Raw genomic sequence first — 18,693 nt, forward strand, 5'->3', positions numbered from 1 at the left:
TCTCTATAAATAATTCTGTTGTCTGATCGAGCGTTATCTAGGGAGTGCGTTAAGGAGGGAGCTTGAGATTTGCTGATTCGATCAATCGAGACGGGTGATATGTTCAGAACTCAGGCGAACATAGCACGACCACGACTGATGAAACGGACCACGCACGACAGACGGCCGGTGAGAAATATGCTCAATAATAATTATTCAGATAGATAAGTTGGCAGAGAAGGATCAGTCGCATGACCTCTACGTTTCCCAGGTACGAATCCGCTAGATTTTTACTTAGGGGAACACTTAAAGCATTTAGTGTATTCGCGATTTATTGATAGAAGAGACCACCAACGCTTATAATATTAATGCTTGTGAAGCTGTACGGAATCGCCCGCGAACCTTCGAAACGGTTCGACAATCCTTACTCTGCCATGTCAATGTCTGTCTTCAATCAAATAGCGGCCATTTGGAGCATTTGTTACAATTTCAATGTTTACTTATGATTATTTAATAGTAACATTAATGTAGACTTTGTTCCACTATAACTTCGTAACTACTCATATTTGATTATGGTTTTATACAGGATATTCTAGGAAGCTCTCGTGGAGGCCATACCACGGATTGAACACAGAAGTCCTACACCGTTTTGTGATATTCGCCATAATTATCGAGATATTAATTAAAGAAGATCTGTAAATGATCACGCAAGATATGGTAGATGAGCTGTAGTGGCGACATCTGCCATCGTGTGCTTGTATGTTAGGTCAAACTGAACAAAAAAGTCCTCTACCATTTTCGTAATAACTCTTTGAAGATTTTTAATTATTAATTAAAGAAGATTGGCGAATGGTCGCTCGCGATAATATATTAACGTTATCTAATTAATAACTCGCGTGTCTCGCGTGATCATTCACAAATCTTCTTTAATTAATATCTCGATAATTATTGCGAATATCGCAAAATGGTATAGGACTTTTATATTTATCTTACTCCGTACTATGCCTCCACGAGAGCTTCAAAGATTGTTCTGGGACGCTCTGTATAAACTTATTTTCTTTGTTTTGACGAGAGGAATACGTCCTTTGTCCAAGTATTTTGTAAACACCTTTTGTAAAAAGTTACAATCTTTGCATGTCGATCAATGAAGTTGCAGTCAAATTTACGTACATCTGTCTATCTGGGTATCTGACATGCGGTATACCGCATGGATCTTTCTTTTTCCACAGTCTCCAGTCCGACGCTCGTCGAATTGAGGTGAAACCAGAGTCTTTCAGATATTTACAAAAAGCCAGCCGCAGTACTGCAGTGCGCAATCGTTGACGAATTATTCGAGCTCGTTGGCGAAGCGCTGAAGTTTAACGCGCCGGAGCAACTATTACGCGTTAATTTTAGCAGCTAACGAGCCTCTCGGGCGGCCGATGCGTCCTTCGTGACGCTCGTTACGTTCGACCGTGCCCTCCTGCACGAGTTCGCTCAACGTTGTTCACTCTTGTTTCTTTGCCTCGTTCAAAAACGCTCGGAATGTTAACGCGGCGGCCTTTAAAAGGCCGCCAGTGATTGCCGGGGATTGCGAGGCAAAGATCCGATCGCAAATTACGCAAATTTCATATACACGGACTAACATTGGTGGTTTATCTCTCACTGCAAATTTTCCCTTAAGAATAATAGCATCGAATAAAGATACATCATGAAAATTGTTCATTTCAGTTTCCTTCTTCTCTTCTTTTTTCTTCCGTTTTTAATTGGAAATATTTCTCTCAGATAAGCAGAAACGTTAAAAGAATGGCTTTTCTTAGATAAAAAAAAATGTATCGAAATTAATATTAACTAATTATTTTAATTAATAAAAATTACTTAGAAAAATTTATTTAATAAAATAAAGATATATTAAAGAAAGTGGAATTGCTCATAGCAGCTTTCTTCCTTTTTTCTTTTTTCTTATTTATTTAAGGAAATTTAAAATTTTTTCTTAGATAAAAAGTAACGTATTGTATTTAATACTGATTCATCACGTTGATTAGTTGGAATTACTTAGTGAAATTTATTTAATAAAATAAGGATACATTAGGAAGAAAATAGAATTACTCATATAGTTTTCTTCTTTTTTTCTTTTTTCCTTCTTTTTTAAGGAAATTGAAAGCTTTCTCCTAGATGAAAAGTAACATATTGAAGATAATACTGATTCATTATTTTTGGTTAGTAAGAATTACTTAGTAAAATTTATTTAATAAAATAAAGATATACATTAGAGGAAGTAAAATGGCTCGTACCAATTTTCTAGTTATTTTTTTTCTTCCTTTTTTTAAGAAAATTGAAAATTTCTTTCGCTGATAAGAAGAAACGTATCGAAATTAATATTGACTCATTGTTATTAATAGTAACAAGATTAATAAGAATTAATTTTATTTAATAATATTTTATTTAATAGATAAACGATTAATTTGTCTTATATATATCAGCATGGCTATTTTCGACTTTAGAAAGTCACCTCTTGAAAATATATTGCTCTCTCATTTCTTCAGGGGGGAATCAATAGCGTTCTCGATATATATATATATATATATATATATATATATATATATATATATATATATATATATATATATATATATATATATATATATATATATATATATATATATATATATATATATATATATATATATATATATATATATATATATATATATATATATATATATATATATATATATATATATATATATATATATATATATATATATATATATATATATATATATATATATATATATATATATATATATATATATATATATATATATATATATATATATATATATATATATATATATATGAATATAATAGAAAATGAACAATTTCTGCTTTGACTCTATATAAAAATTGTGTGCGTGTAAATTAATCTCAAATCATTCCTTTTATTAATAAGAATTACTTACAAAATTTTATTTTATAGATACACAACAAACCTACTGTGTGTGCTGTGTGCAGCAACATGGTAGCTTTTAACTGTAAAAAGTCTCCCTTCATTTTTCTTGAAAATCTATTTTCTCAGAGGGGAATGGATAACGTTTTCAGTTCATAAATATAATGGAAAATGGTCGATTTCTACCTTGACTTCGTATCGAAATTACGTGCGTAAGTAACATGTACGATGATGATACTCGCGAATAGAGGCACAGAGGCATAGAGACTGACGAATATAACGGCGATATGTCAACGGAGTATTCCCCTAACGTAACTTCTCGCGCTCGGAATGTCACCCAATAATTTGCATATTCTTATATTGTCGACGATGAAAAGCAACGTCGTGCGTAGTATCGAGCTTACGTACGTGTGCAAGGGAGTCTAGATAGCCCCAAGAGTATGTTATTCATATATCTTTTTTAGTATTTACCTTGACAGAAACATGTGGATGCAAAATTGCGAAACGGTCCTTTTAGAACATAAATACTTTTCCCTTAGTTCTATTATATATTGGAATAATATTACAGTTAAAAAATAGAAAAGTCTGATTTAGTAGTAGCAAAGTAAATTTTTCGAGCCTTTCTCTCTCAAAATTTTGTAAAATATTCTCAAATATTCGTGAGTAAATCAAATTAAGGGGCACGCGTTCTAGATAGTTAAAATGAAGTTTCTTGCAAGTGTATGATATACTATTTCCGATAATTAAAGCAATTGAATAATTAAATTAATTATTTATAAAATGATTAAAATCGAACGTATAGACTGGCGAGGTAAAGTTAGTCCATAATTAAGAGCTAGCAGGAGGACTGTGGAGGCTTCTCGCGGAGATCCAGAAATTATTAATTAGGATACATATTTTATATATGGCTTTCATTTTTACCCTCTGCGCTTTTCCTCTATTAGGCAACTGATGCTGCAATTCGAAGCAGAATCGTAAGTCTCGTAATTTGTTTTCGTAAAATTCGTCAGAATTTATGAGTAAATTTACAAATCTATGCATTATCATGTGTCGTACAATTACTTGTAAATATCGTAAATTACATGAAATCGTAGATATTTACGAGTAATTGTACGCCATATGATATTGCATAGACTTGTAAATCTACTCATAAGTTCTGACGAATTTTACGAGAACAAGTTACGAGACTTATGATTCTGCTTAGAGTTGCAGCAGGAGTCTGGCACCAAAGCAAGATAGCTACGTTGCTGCATATTTGTATTTTGGTTATTACAAAACAAAATATACGTTTAACAAAATCATAGCAGACATTAATACACAGAAGAAGACTGCCTCTAACATGTTTGTAGAGTCAGTCGCAACAATTATTTGTCTGAGAATTTGTGACTTCGAAAATCTGAGATATGAGGCATCTAGCCCCGGTCTCACATACATCTGGCGTGTATGATTCTCCCCGTGCGGGGAGAACAACTCGGTGATAAAATGTGAGAACTGTACACACACCGGCGAGACTCACCCAAAAGTTTCGTGACGACTGCGCCCTGCTGATTTAGGGACAACACGTGGTTAGCGAGATCGTTGTAGTGTCTCAGTGCTCCTAATCCATGCGACAATTCGATTAAGCGCTGCCGTGATGTACCGCCACTATTGCCGCTGGCGAACGGGCCCGCTGTGCAATTTTGCAAGCTCACGCCTGTAATCGGAATAAAATTTCACTGTGACACACGTGTAATAATAAAAGCACCATGCTGAGCAATTAGTGATAACAATAATATTTGTCATGGTAACATAATCATTTCGATAAAGATATTGTCAATTATAATAGTCGGCCAATTGCAATTACAACAGCTAAAAATGTGATATAAAGTCCATTTGTATAATTGTTAACGATGATGATTTTACTAGACATCTATATTACTGGCTAAGTTACTAATGGCAAAGAGATTAACTTTAGAGATTAACACAGAGATTCTCATGGAGTGACTAATAATTATTAAGAAATTAATTTTTTTAACGTAGGTTTTGCTAATTACAAAACAGATAATTGACAAAATCCGATTTAAAATACATTTGGATAACAATAACAATAACAATAACAATTATCAGATTTTTATATTACTGGTTAAAATTATTTTGGAAATTAACGAAATCCGAGGGGTGACTAATAATCGTTACAGAAACATAATATTTTTAATACAAATACAGTTTGTTATATATATATATATATATATATATATATATATATTTATATTGCTATAATTAAAATAAAACAGTACATTGCAAAATAAAATGTGTATAACGATATATTAACGATTATATTAGCAGTTTAAATTAACACACATGTGTGTGTTAGAAAAATCTTAATTATCTTAAATATTTTAATCTACAGTATCTTAATCTTGAAAAGACGATATTGGAGACTAAAAGATATTTGAGGTTGGAACACACATATATTCGTGTTAATTGAAATCGCCAGTATACTGTGTTAAAAGTGGCGACGTGTTAACACGTTATTATGATACTTCATTTTGCAACGTATGAAATATACGTTTATATAATTTTTAACGACAATCACTGGACTTCTGTATTATTGGCTAAGTGATTTCCACGGCGGGAGAGTTAACGAGATTCGAGGGGTGACTTCACGGTGCGTGATAATCATCGGGAATCTATTTTAATCGCGCGAGTTCTTCGTCAGGTCCCGCCGTGTCGACTGAATGCTCCGTTAAATTAACAATTGGCCGCGTAATCGCTGTGGCGAAAGTGGTCACGGTCAAGTAAGCTCTCTAGCGTTCGAGCGTAAATTAATTTCAATTATCGCGACGTGATGTCGCGACCCCATACGTTATCGACGCGGATCTTTTAGAATGTTCGGAATGTATTCAGAGCAGCTGTCGATCGCGCACTCACATACACGCGCAGACGCAACAAACACTGCGCGCTTGATAATTAATTTATATTCATGCTCGTAAAAGTCGAAGATATAAAAACACTTAACGCTTGACTCGCGTCGAAATCGCGGGATACGCGCGCTTTATTTATTCTCTTTATAATAATATATAATGTCACGCCGCGCGCGCGAGAAGCTTGACTACCGACGCTTATCGATCGCCGTCACTCGTGTCGGCGGTTATATACCATGCTCGCAAACGGCGATCGACGCGTCAATCAACGCCGCGGAATCGTTAGAAATTAATCGCCTTACGAGTCAATTCGAGTTTAATGGCAAGTTAGTCTTCGTCGTCCATGCGCTAATGCGCTCGGCTCGTGACGCGACACATCGATTAATCGGGTCTTGCAGCCCGTGTTACGTATCGGCGCGTCGAGTATGTCGGTTGGGGCCTCGGTTTATTATACGCGCCTCTCTCCGCAGTTATACGGATGCAAATGTATCGGCCCGGCCAGGTGCGAGGAGCCTCGTAATTTTTCGAAAGGACGCGCGCCGATTGAGTCCTCCCCGTGGATTTATGGGCGAGTAATCTTAGCGACGTTTCGAGTGAGCAGCAGCGAGGTGGCGGTTTACGATCGAGCAGAACGACGCTGCTATTAAGACTCGCGCTCGTCGACTCGATTCGAGTATCCACTCTGTTTTCGCAGACAACCGCCCGTTCTCGCCTACTGAATTCCCAAGTGAATTCCCGAGTTGAAATTTTTATTCCACTTTCAGCTTCACTATTCTATTCAAAACTTATTTTAATGCCAAAGAAAGAGAAATTTCGAACATTATCAGAGTCAAAGTAAATTGTACCCTGCTACTACCACCTTTTCATTAGAACAGCATGGTTGGTAAAAACGACGTGGTTGGCGTCGGAAATGACTATAATTTCACCGAGAAATTAGACATATTCTTCTCTCAATGTAAAAATAATGTCTCGCGCTGCCGTAGGAATAAATTGTATCATTAAAATTAAACTTACTTTGCTAATTTAGCTCCTGCTGTGTAGTAGAATTCAAGGTTTAACATAGGACCAAAATTTCAACTCGGGTTGTTGAGCATTTTGCTAAATAACGCGGATGGCAATGCGCGTATTGAGAAAAGAGACTGTTCAATAATTGTAACTATAATAGTGAAAGAATTATAGTCAAAACTAGTTTTCTAGTGCTACAATAGTGTTAGTGATAATCTTATATGCGTGCTGCAACCATTTCACGGAGAAAATTTTATTAAAAATTACTACAGAATATATATATTTTTTTTTACTAAAGAATAGGTTGACATTCTGCAATGATTAACTTTATTTCATATATGTTATTTATATTTTAAGAACTATAAAATATGTTATTGAAAAAATTTGATGTTTCTAAGATTTATTATATTTCTTAGCAAGATAGACCTTACTAACAGTCTATTCTAGTACTACTGGAAATATAGTAAAATTGGAAAGAATTTGTATGAAAAAAGAAACTATAATATATACGATCTTTGTGTACTTTTCTGTTAGAGCAACAAGAAAATATAGTTGGCACTTTAACAATGTGCTCTCTCAATCTCCACGATTTATTAGAAGAGACCAGTCAAGTCGAGTATGTCTTTTGTTCTGTGTTTTTATAATGAAAAAACCAATGAGAAAACAATCGCAAAATGTTCCTTTTAAAACGTAAGTGCTTTTCTTACATTAACAGAGAAATGTTTGACACTTGTGACTATAATTGCAATAGTGAACTAATTGTTATTATTCCTTTTTTGTTAAAACAAGAAAGCATACTTGACACCAAAATGACTATATAATTCTATTTACCATCTCTTTCTGCAAATATTTTTTTTATTGCCCCGAGAAAGAAAACATTACGATTATAATTGCACAGTAAAACGATTACAGTCAGGAATGTCATTTTTGTATTACATTGTTTCATATGAAATAACTTCTTCATTTAGTTTAAGGTGATACTTGTGAGAGTTATAAGGATAAGTAACTTTAAAATATAGTATGCATAACCATACTCTTATTATATTTATCATAACCATACTTATCAGTGTAATTACGCTGTTTACTGTTATTAGGTATTATAGGGTCTACAGTAGGATTCACTCCAAAAAATACAGTTTCCCTGACTGTAATTGGCTGTAGTTGACAATTACAATTATAGTCACAAGTGTCAAACACCTTTCCAACAATGTAGGAATAATGCTTACTAAAAGGGAATAATGCTTTTCTAAAAGGGACATTTTGTGATTTCTTTTTCGTTATTTCTTTCACCACAAATACATAGTAAATGCGGCAATAATATTAAAGATAACAATCTTATACGCAAATTGTTACTACCACCTTTTCATTAGAACAGCATAGTTGGTAAAAACGACATGGTTGGCGTCGGAAATGACTATAATTTCACCGAGAAATTAGACATATTCTTTTCTCAATGTAAAAATAATGTCTCGCGCTGCCGTTGTCCGCACTCAGAATAAACAAAATAGTCTACACGACCTTTACGTCAATGATCCAGTCTCATCTACCGAGCGCGAAGAAAGCAAGGAGATTATAGTGGAAAGCAATCGCAAGGTAGACGGGAGACGCGACGTAATTACGCAAAACCACAGGACGAAAGGCGCGTTTAAGCGCAAGTCAACGCGAGCTTGGGGATAATGTGAATTAAACGCGGGACAAATGTTAATTACCGCAGCGTGGTAATGCGATCGAAATTATGATGTACTTATTGCGACCTCAACTTCCACGTAATCGCGCTGTCGACTAATCTTAACGATATTTAGCGCGCACGGCAATTTATGGATCGCGCCGTCGACGCGGCTACATTGAGAGCACACGACTCTCTTGCACGGCTCTCTCGCTCGTAGCTGTCATTTTGCGAAACGTGGAGTGCAATTACTTTTTATCCGAGCAATCCGAGCGTAAGAGAGTCCAACGACGACGACGACGACGACGAACCCGTTGGAAGAAACCGTCGTGCCGGGTGAAATAAAGAGCCGCTGTATTGGCAGAAAACAGGTCCGCCCTGCTCATTTGTATCGCGTTCTTTTAGCTCGCTTTAAGTGGCGGCAGTTCGTTTACATGGTGAGAACGTTTAATTAATTAGTTCTTTATGAGCCGAGTGGAACGCGAACGGTTCGACGGACGCATCGTAACGCGGACCGTTTGCAATTTGTTATACGCGCGATCGCACGGCCGTTTTTGCGCGGCCGTTTATGACGCCGAGCTCGCTAATTATCGGCGTTTCGGTAATCAGGGATCGTCAGGCCGAATTCGGTCCATTCGAGCGGCGATAATCGACGGTGAATATTGTGACGTGATTTGCCTCGCGCTCGCTGCGGATGACCCTTCCTTGTCGAGCGCGTAAGTTGCGACTTAGCTTTCGAGGCGCGTATTGAATGCGCGCGAAATTCCCGGCGAGTTGGTTTCCCGCAAAACACCGAAACGCCGCCAAAGTCATTCCCCGAGGAATCTCGCCCCTTCGGCGGCGACGTTCTCGAAACGTTGAATAAAACTTAGCCGCGAGTCCCGACGGAGGAGTCGCTCCGCCGTCCGCCCGGATCGCGCATTCCGCGCTCGTTTCGTGTCAAAGTGATCGGAGGTGTCGTGAAAACGAAAGTAGCCGATGCACAGAAAGAAATGCGTGTCCCGTCGTCGTAGCATCGACACCATCCGGGAACCGGTTCTGAACGAGTTCTGACCGACACCGGGCCGCGCGGTATATTCGTCCGTATATTCGAAATCGCCGCCGGTAAAGAGCGATAGGCTCGACACGGCCGATAGATAATAGACGGAAAAACTGGAAGGCCGATCTTTCCGTGAACTTGGCGATTCGCGAATCATCTATTCCTTGCTCCCGATGAACCATTTCGAGCACAATCGCGGAACGTTCGAGCACAATCGCGGAACGAGTCGTTACACTGAAGAAAGTGGCTGATCTTGTGACTGTAATCACATACGAGTAGTACAAAAAATTATAGTCAGAACCATTTTTTGCAGAACAACAAAAAGATATAGGTGACTTCGAAAGCAACTATAATTTTAGTGAGACTATTTATTTTCTTTTCCTCAAGGTGAAGCAGATGAAGCTTTCCGTTTCATTCAAGACATCCTTCCTTTACAAGCAATCTAAGAGTCCAGTTCAATTGGTTTAGAAAGCTAACTGATACGAACACTGAAAAGAAGGATTTGCTGTGTGTGACTGTACTTGCGCAAGTGAAAGAATTATGGTCAAAACTATTTTTGTTGTATTATTATAGTGTTAGTGATAATGACTTTATATGTATATTACAGCTACTATTTTTTTCTTAGAACAGCAAGAAAATATAGTTAGCTTCGAAAATGACCATAATTTTAAAGAGATTCATTTCCTTTCTCTCAGAGTACAGTAGACACTCTTCTATTCAGTCAACGTATTTTTTCTTTTTAAGTAAGCTACTAAATATTCATTTTAGTTAGTTTAGGAAATAAAATGATACGTATACTAAAGATAATAATAATTAAGAATAGATCGTGTTCGCAAAATCAATGCAATCAATGAAGTTCAATATCGAAGGGCAAGCATTTAAGCGGAATTTTACTATACTAAAAGAGAAAATCTTTTATTACAAATTAGAGTTATTTTTGCTGCTAACTATATATCTTTGATATATAGTTCTAATAAAAAAGTAGTATTTTAACAGTATATTTTAGCAACAATATGCACATAAAGTGATCTATCATTAATATGATAGTAGCATTTATTAAAAAAATAGTTTTCCTGACTATAATTATTTCACTATGTAATTATAGTCACAAATATCAAACTCTTTTTTCTCAGTGCATCTTTCGTTCCGATTGAATTTCAAAAAATAAGAGGAAAAACAAAAAGATTGATTACGAAATAGTAAGTGTAATCGAATTAGAAATATCTAAAATTCTTTAATACTCGAAAGAATATGTTTGTACTCGTTTTACCTTAGAAAACGTTCAGAAATACTACATTTTCAAAATCCACCCAGAAAAACTTCGTTATTTTTTAAGATATCTTAAAGCAGCTAACGTTGAAGTGGTGTCCTCTCAGTGCATTTGTGCTCTGAGGCAACTTCTCATTAAAAAGCAATTTTATATTATCGGACTATAATCTGCACGGATCGTGTTAAGAGCGAGTTATACGCGCGGTCGATAATTGATACGCATAGCTATAGGTAAACATTTTACGTAATGACTCTATGATCAGCGAAGCCGCGGTGGTACTCGATAAGCCGAGAGCGGACTCATTTACGGACGAAAATACTCTTTCGATGGCATTGGCCACGTACGTGTACTATACGCAATCGTAAAGTATCAAAGTGGAAGCGAAGCGCGCCATCGTCGCGCGAGTATGTTAATGGTGCGTTTAATGTCTAATCGCTCGTAATTTCTGCATTTATCTGTAAATATTATGCATCCTTGGTCGATATTCGTACGTCCTACATTACACATTATCCTAAATTCAGTGTTACCGCAAGCCGCGACTAGCGTTTATGTCGCCTTTAGCGTTGATTGCACAGCACAGATGCGAATTATTGTTTGTGCCCCGACGTGACTGACAGATTGGCGCGATTGCTACTGAAATTAAGAACGATCATAAATGCAGATCATAAGTGATTATAAATTCAAAGACATCGACGTGCATTGTAAAAAATTTGTGTAAAATTAAATTTTATTATAGTGGGTAATTTTGAGACCAACTATTATAGATGTAAATTTACACACGTAATTATCGCATAAAAATATATTTATATAGACGAAAGACACGTTTTGATATATTGTGTAAATTTACAACTATAATATTTGGTCTCATAATTACATGAAATTTTACACAAATTTTTTACAGTGTGGGTAAAGTCGAAGTGCATATGCTGAAAAAGAACAGCGTTCGCGCTTTTCTTGTTCTGATCGTATTTACGGCATTTTCAAAATCTGCCACGAGTTCATCATTTTTAAAACATCTTGAAGTAGTCAATTCGAAAGAGGAAATGCGAACCGATACAAATGATGCTTTTTCGAATCCTGTCGACTGTTTCAAGATATCTTAAGAAGTAATAATCATCTTTTTGACGAACTCGAAAGTACTGTAATTTCAAATTCTTTGAGATACATGATTTGAGAAAAAGCGCAAGCGAGTACAAACAGTTCTCTTTCGAATGGCCTGAACAAAATTGAAACAACTGCTATTACGTTCCTAATTATTTTTAATATTCTTATATCTTTTTATTCTTTGACTAGATTATTCACTTTTGTTACATCACTACACCTCACTCGACTCAGTAATCTTCTCAATGAAACGTCTTCTTACCCACAACTATACACACACACACACATACGTACACACACACATTATACGATACATTACACGTTATTCTCCTTAAACCAACTAAACCGAACCTTTACTAGCTTCCTTAAAAGCTGGAGATACGTTGAGTGAATCAGAAAACGTGCATCATTGCAACTGATAAACGGCTTTCGGTAAAAGAGTAAATTCCATCCTTTTCGGTTGAAGGAATTGATTCTCGGTTAAAGGAATGCTGAAGTCGACGATGAACTCGAAAAACATCGATAACGCGGAGACATTCGTCACTAACGCTATCCTTTTCGTATTTCTTGTACATGCAGAACTTACAAATGTGTGTTGTTTTATTTTACCATATTCAGTGGGAAACCTAACCATGTGTAGAAATCTTTCTGCAAACTTTTCCTAAAATATTCCTATTCGGATAAGTTCTGAATTCAGATGCGAAGATGCAGCAATGTTCTTTAAAAATGTTTTGTTTGGAACATCCACATTTTCAACAAGATATTTTGTACAAGATGCAGAACTTTTTGATTAAGTAAATATTAAACTAACTGCCAATTTAAGATTTTACATTAAATTTTTTTTTTTCGTTTTCGTTACATATTGAGCAATTTTATTTTTGCACGTATTTTCATTGCGTAAAAGCATTTATAATTTTGTACAACCAATACGACGTAAACTTTACAGAAAAATTTATTCTGAGTATTCTGTCGGCAAAAGTTTCAGCTTTCGCTTAATTGAGCGAAATAAAGACAAAATTGTCGAGGCAATTCGTGGGCAACTAGATGATACTAGACTGATCCATTAATAATATTTACGCAAATAACGTGAAAGTCACTCCTAAGGTACGGAGAGGCTGAGACTCGAAATGCAAAGTTGATTAGTCGCGAAAAACATTGGTCGAACTGTCAGCGACTTCCGTTTCAATTTTAAAAAGCGGGACTTGAAAAAGAAACTATACTTTGAAACTCCGTCAAAAGAGGAACTTTATCATCTTTTGAAAGAATTGATTAGAAATGGCTGGTAACGTTCAAAAAACATTGTTTATACTTGTTTGTATTTTCTTTCAAAACATTTGTATATTGAAAAGTTACACTGACAACTATATTATTTCGTAAATTATATTGTTTTCAAAGAAGTACACTAAGAAAATTTTGTTTGATATTGATGATATTTCTAATCACACAGTAAAATCATAGACAAAAAAACTATTTTTGCGTAGTAAGCTCTACTGTGATGTCAGCGATAACAATTTTATATACATATTGCTGCTACTACTTTTTTGTTAGATCAACAACAAAACACATATTTGGTGTTGAAAATAATTATAATTTTAATGAGATTAACTATTCTTCTCTATGTAACCTTTTCAAAATGTCTCAAAATAATTATTGGCATTCAAAAGAGGAAGTACGATCAGGTATACAAATGATAATCTTGCGATCGTTATTGGCCATATTGAGGTTCCTTCTAGAATGGAAAAGTTGTCCTTTTGACGAAGTTTGACAATATTGTACATAGTTGCATTCAGAAAAATGTTGTCTACATAAAAATAAGATAAGACATCGAAACGGAACGAACAGAAGAGATGCTGATATTTCGGCTATTATTTTCTGTGAGAATCATATAAGTTGGCATTTTTGCACTGAAAGAAATCATCCGATAAAAAATTAACAAAAATATAGTCAGTGACCGAATAGATGATATTTCAGATTCTTTAATGCTATTTGTGTAACTCCTTTCAAATTCTCTCTGCCTGGAACGTTTCAAAACTGCAGCACTTTGAAGATTCCCCAAATTGATAACTTTCTAATTTTATTGGGATTATTTTAAAACGGTCAACAACTTTTGAAAGAGGTATACAAACGAGAATACTGAAAAAGAACTGTTCAATAGTTGTTATTATAACACATATTGAAGTAATTATAGCTAAAGTATTTCAGAAGCAAGCGTCGCTATAGTGTTAATGGCAATAACTCTAAATACTTATTGCTACTACTATTTTTTTGTCAGAACAACAGAAAATGTGGTTGATGCTAAGAATTACTATAATATTGGTGGAATTAATCATTCTTTCTTTTTGATGTACAAGCAAAATATTGTTTAGTGTGGCACTAAAAAATTGGAAGTATCTCATACTCGGTCGCTGACCGAGTATATATTCCACAACCCCCTTACATACTTCTTTAGTTTTCAAAGTACAAACGAAACGAAAGGTAGTACAAACGAGATGCAAACAAACTGTGTTCATAATTTCCTTTTGGACGTCAAGTTTACAGTGGTGAGAGAGCGACGTGCGTGGACGACTCTCCTCCGAATACCTTCGAGATGCACCTGTCTCTAGGTGTGGTCGTAAAATCTCACAGCGTCTTGCGCTGCATCGAGATGAACTTGTATCGGTTTTTCGACTGAATTAACATCTTGTCCCGTTAAACGCGGACTGAATAACAACTGAAAGGCTGTCCCATTATTCGTGATTTTAATTTTATCGTCAAAGCTTCCGAAAAGGTTTTCTCTAAAATACCATTTAAACACCAAACTCATCGGAAAATGACAAATCCGAATTAAAATCGCGAGTCGCAACTCTACAAGTGTATTACAAGTTTGCGAAGTGCAAATTGTATTTTTTTAAAACAAATCAGTGAAAGTGTTTCTGATTGTATCAGTAAAAAAATACATTTCACCTGACAATCAGTGAATATTCACTAATTTTCAGTGGAAATACTCCCATTTCATTGCTCCATCTTACATTTCACTGATTTTGACAAGTGCAAGTAAGATTTCACTGCAAAATCTATAGTATACAAATTCGTTGTATGTCGGATCTAACTTTCTGTGTTTTTGGCGATGAAATTACGGTTTCTATGCGATTTGTGTGCAATAATATTGTTTGTGCTTGCAAACTGCATCAATAATAGCAATCCCCACTATTAGCTGACATCTTTTCAACAAGATTTTACTGACTACAATGCTATACTTATAACTGAACTAGTAGTTATAAGTACAGTGTTTTAATGAGGAATATACAGATTGAAATTTACTCTCTTAAAGTGAATCAGTGAATAGTCACTGATATCAGTTATGAGTATAGCATCGAGCACTTTCAGTGCTATATTTATAACTGCAAGCCAATGTATATTCACTGTTTTCAGTGATGATTGATTCATTTTAAGAGAGCCGAGAATACACGACACACATGTAGGACGCGACCGGCCGGGGACATAACGACAAATTGGCGAATTCTATAACTCAGTGGCGAGTGTCTCGTCGGGAGAAGACGCTGCACTCCCGGCGCAATCGTGGGATCGAAGATCGACCGCGTAATTGGTACATACGTCTCTCGTTCGATAGTTGACGCGATTAAGCCAAGTGCTACAAAGTGCTACCAGAACACTCGGAGAAACATCCTCCCGTTCGACTCGTCCCGCTCCCTTTTTCTCGTCGCTCACGGTCGAGAAGATACCTATACGCTGCCTACACGGTATCTGTCTCGAAATGGCTTGGGTGTGGCCATAAAATCTCGCGATTCTGAAACGAAGTGTTCCGTCGGACGTACGCGCCGCTCGCGAGCGGCAGGGATCGAGAGTACCCGCGGGACAGACGGGTATTGAGCGTTAAACGAGAGTAATACCTCCGCGGAGAGGTGCCCCGAAGAGAAGAGGGTACGTGGTGGAGCTCGCTAACGCATTGAAACCGGTTCCCGACGACGGTGCGCGGCTTGGTAGCCTCCGCGCTCCATCTGGCAAGTGTAAAGCACGGAAAGATCCGCGAAGCTGCGATAGCGGGAAACGTTCTCGTTGCAGGACTCGCGCGTTGTATACTCCGCGCCGTTGCTCCCGATCGTGCGCGCGCGCGTTCTCTCTCGCATCCTCTTATCAACGTTGGCCCTTATTCCCGCGACTCCGCGAGGGAACGAGCGGCGAGTCTCGCGAGTGCGATATAAACCGCGCGGAGGAATTTTCGAATGCGCGGTAGTGGCGGATCTGCGTCGTATCCGCGGAGAAGACGCAAGCCGCTTCCGGTCGCTCACTTGTATTCCCTTATCGGTGGCGCCGCGGACGAAACTCGCGAGAGAGGATCGAGCAGGGAACGCGCCGGAGAGTATCCCATCGCGAATGCTACGCTTTAACCCTTTGCCAGCCGTTGTTGCTTTAAAGCGACATTTAGTTTAAGTCGATGCAAACTAATCAATATTTTTCTCCACCAAACTGCCAAATGTTGGCATCAATCTCCTATCTCTTATGACTGTAGGTGAGATTTTCATCTTATCACCGATTATAATGATAAAAACCAATGAATTCTCGGCACTCGTTGTCTCTCCTACTCCGAAGCTGACATCTCTACAAGTGCGATTTATTAATATTATATTCACTTATCATAAAAGTGGACTATAGAAAATATCCTCGTGTATTATTACGATGAATGAAAAGTTGACAATTGTTATTATTTGCAGAATATAGTTTGCAAATATAGTTTGCAAATATAGTTTAAAAGTAATGCAAAGTATATCAACGAATTGTTTTTCTAAAGCATTTTAATACACTTTAATTTCTTCAATATAGTTGATTGGGAAATTATAAAAACAATCAGACATCACATCTCTACACTCTTCTAGAGACAATAATTAGTAGAGAAAATATTTTTGGATATAGAATTAATTCAGGATTCAAAGGATTAAAGATCCTTTTACATCTATCGCAATATCAGTTGCAATACTGCAACGTGTGTTATAACAATATGTTAATACGTCTTCACTTGTAACACATTATATTGATAAATTTAATTTAGCTCAACTTCAAGTGTTAGAAATGCTATACCAGTCAGAAACGTCAGAACGTCAATGATACAGTCTTTACATATCTAGAAAAAATATTTGATATTTATAATTATAATCGTATAGTGAAAGAATTATAATCAGAAGAACCATTTTTGTAATAAGTGTTACTATAGTGTTAATGATAGTAATTTTACGTGTGCATATATATTGCTATTACTTTTTTGTTGAAATAACAAAAATTTTTATCGCTATTACTTTTTTGTTGAAATAACAAGAAGGTACAGCTAGCGTCAAAAACAACTATAATTTTAAGTACATTAACCATTTTTTTCAATTTTCTTTTTTGTATACTGACGCTTCTGATTAATGCCATATTTGTAACACTTATAGTTTGAACTAACTTTTACGATCATCGTTGCGCCGAACATTGCGTCTGCTTGCGTTTGACATTGCAATAGATGTAGAATGGCTTTTATGCTCAAATCTTTAAGTGTGAGATAATAAAAGCGAGTCCGATATGATAAGCGCGATCGCACTTTTGTCACTCGTCTTTCGACAACTTAATTACAGACTGAAAAGTGACGATGGTCGGTCGAGTGGTCAGTCATTCGGTCGGTTAGTCAATCGAACGGTCCTCGATAATGAGCTGTGAACTTCGTTAATGGAACGCTTATCAATTCTTGTAGGAAATCGTCATAAATTTGAGGAGAAATTTCACAATCGGTATGATACAGCATGGATTGACTTAAACTGTCGTAAAAATTGGTGTTTACGAGAGTTTCTTTAACTCTCGAATAGATGTATACAGACACACTAAAGAAAAAATAAGTAACTAATCTCACTAAAGTTATGGTCATTTGGAGTATCAATATTTTTTGTTGTTCTAATAAAAAAGTAGTAACACATGTATATAATTATTATCATTAACACTAATTATCAGTAGCACTTGCTACGAAAATAGTTTTTTTTTGTGATTGTAATCATTTCACTATATTATTATAGTCGCAAATATCAAATCCTTTTTTTGCAGTGCACAACATTTTCAGACTAAAAAATTAATAGCAGGAATATGTGATCGACTACTTCAGTTTATCTGTATCACAAAATACCAATAACATTATACGAATAATGCTTTAGTAAACTTTTATATATTATATTTATAGTGAAATAATCAGGAAAAATGAATATTAGTAATAAAAATATGATAAAATATCAATAATAAGTAAGCTTCTTTGTTAGAACAACAAACAGATGAATTATAATTGAAAATTACTATAATTTTAGTAAAAACTTTTTTCCTTTTATTATATAAGAGTATCAGTATGCTTAAAGCTGTGATTATGGTATAGTAAAATTGACAGGAAATTTTAAATTACGTGAGATAATGCACAATCCCGGTATCTATTCTAGAGTTAAGTTTACATACTTCCGGCGTACTAATATAATATAGTGGTAACTTGGATGATTCTAGATCTTTTTGCGGTTGAAATTATCTCCCCCATATTTCTTCGGACTGACCTCGCTATCGTAGTTTTCGGAATGAAAAATGCAAATACCTTTCAACGTTGCGGCTGAAATTCTCTGAAAAGCTTCGCGACCCTCTTGCGATTTTTTGTGTTTACAAAGGCGTGAAATGGTTCAATTATTATTACTCCGAGAAAGAGAGACGAACCACGGAGATAGGCACAGGTGTTTGCCTATACAGGTGTTCGACGTTAATTGCAGTTGCGATTCTGCATCGAGCGAAGTGAAGGGTTCGCGCGCG

General features: G+C 36.0%; 1 protein-coding gene across 2 annotated transcripts in view; it reads right to left on the bottom strand.

Moving 5' to 3' along the window:
- LOC116847226 (paired box protein Pax-6-like) overlaps positions 1-18,693 on the bottom strand; it is a 42,108-nt gene that overhangs the window by 12,716 nt on the left and 10,699 nt on the right. For both annotated transcript variants that reach the window (XM_032821976.1, XM_032821978.1), the window contains exon 3: positions 4,425-4,601. In XM_032821976.1, coding sequence (XP_032677867.1) covers positions 4,425-4,601 — 177 coding nt within the window. The remainder of the gene's footprint in view (positions 1-4,424; positions 4,602-18,693) is intronic.

Source organism: Odontomachus brunneus, unplaced genomic scaffold (assembly GCF_010583005.1).
Source record: "Odontomachus brunneus isolate Ranch 3 - 2012 unplaced genomic scaffold, Obru_v1 Obru_scaffold_075, whole genome shotgun sequence".
NCBI lineage: Eukaryota > Metazoa > Arthropoda > Insecta > Hymenoptera > Formicidae > Odontomachus > Odontomachus brunneus.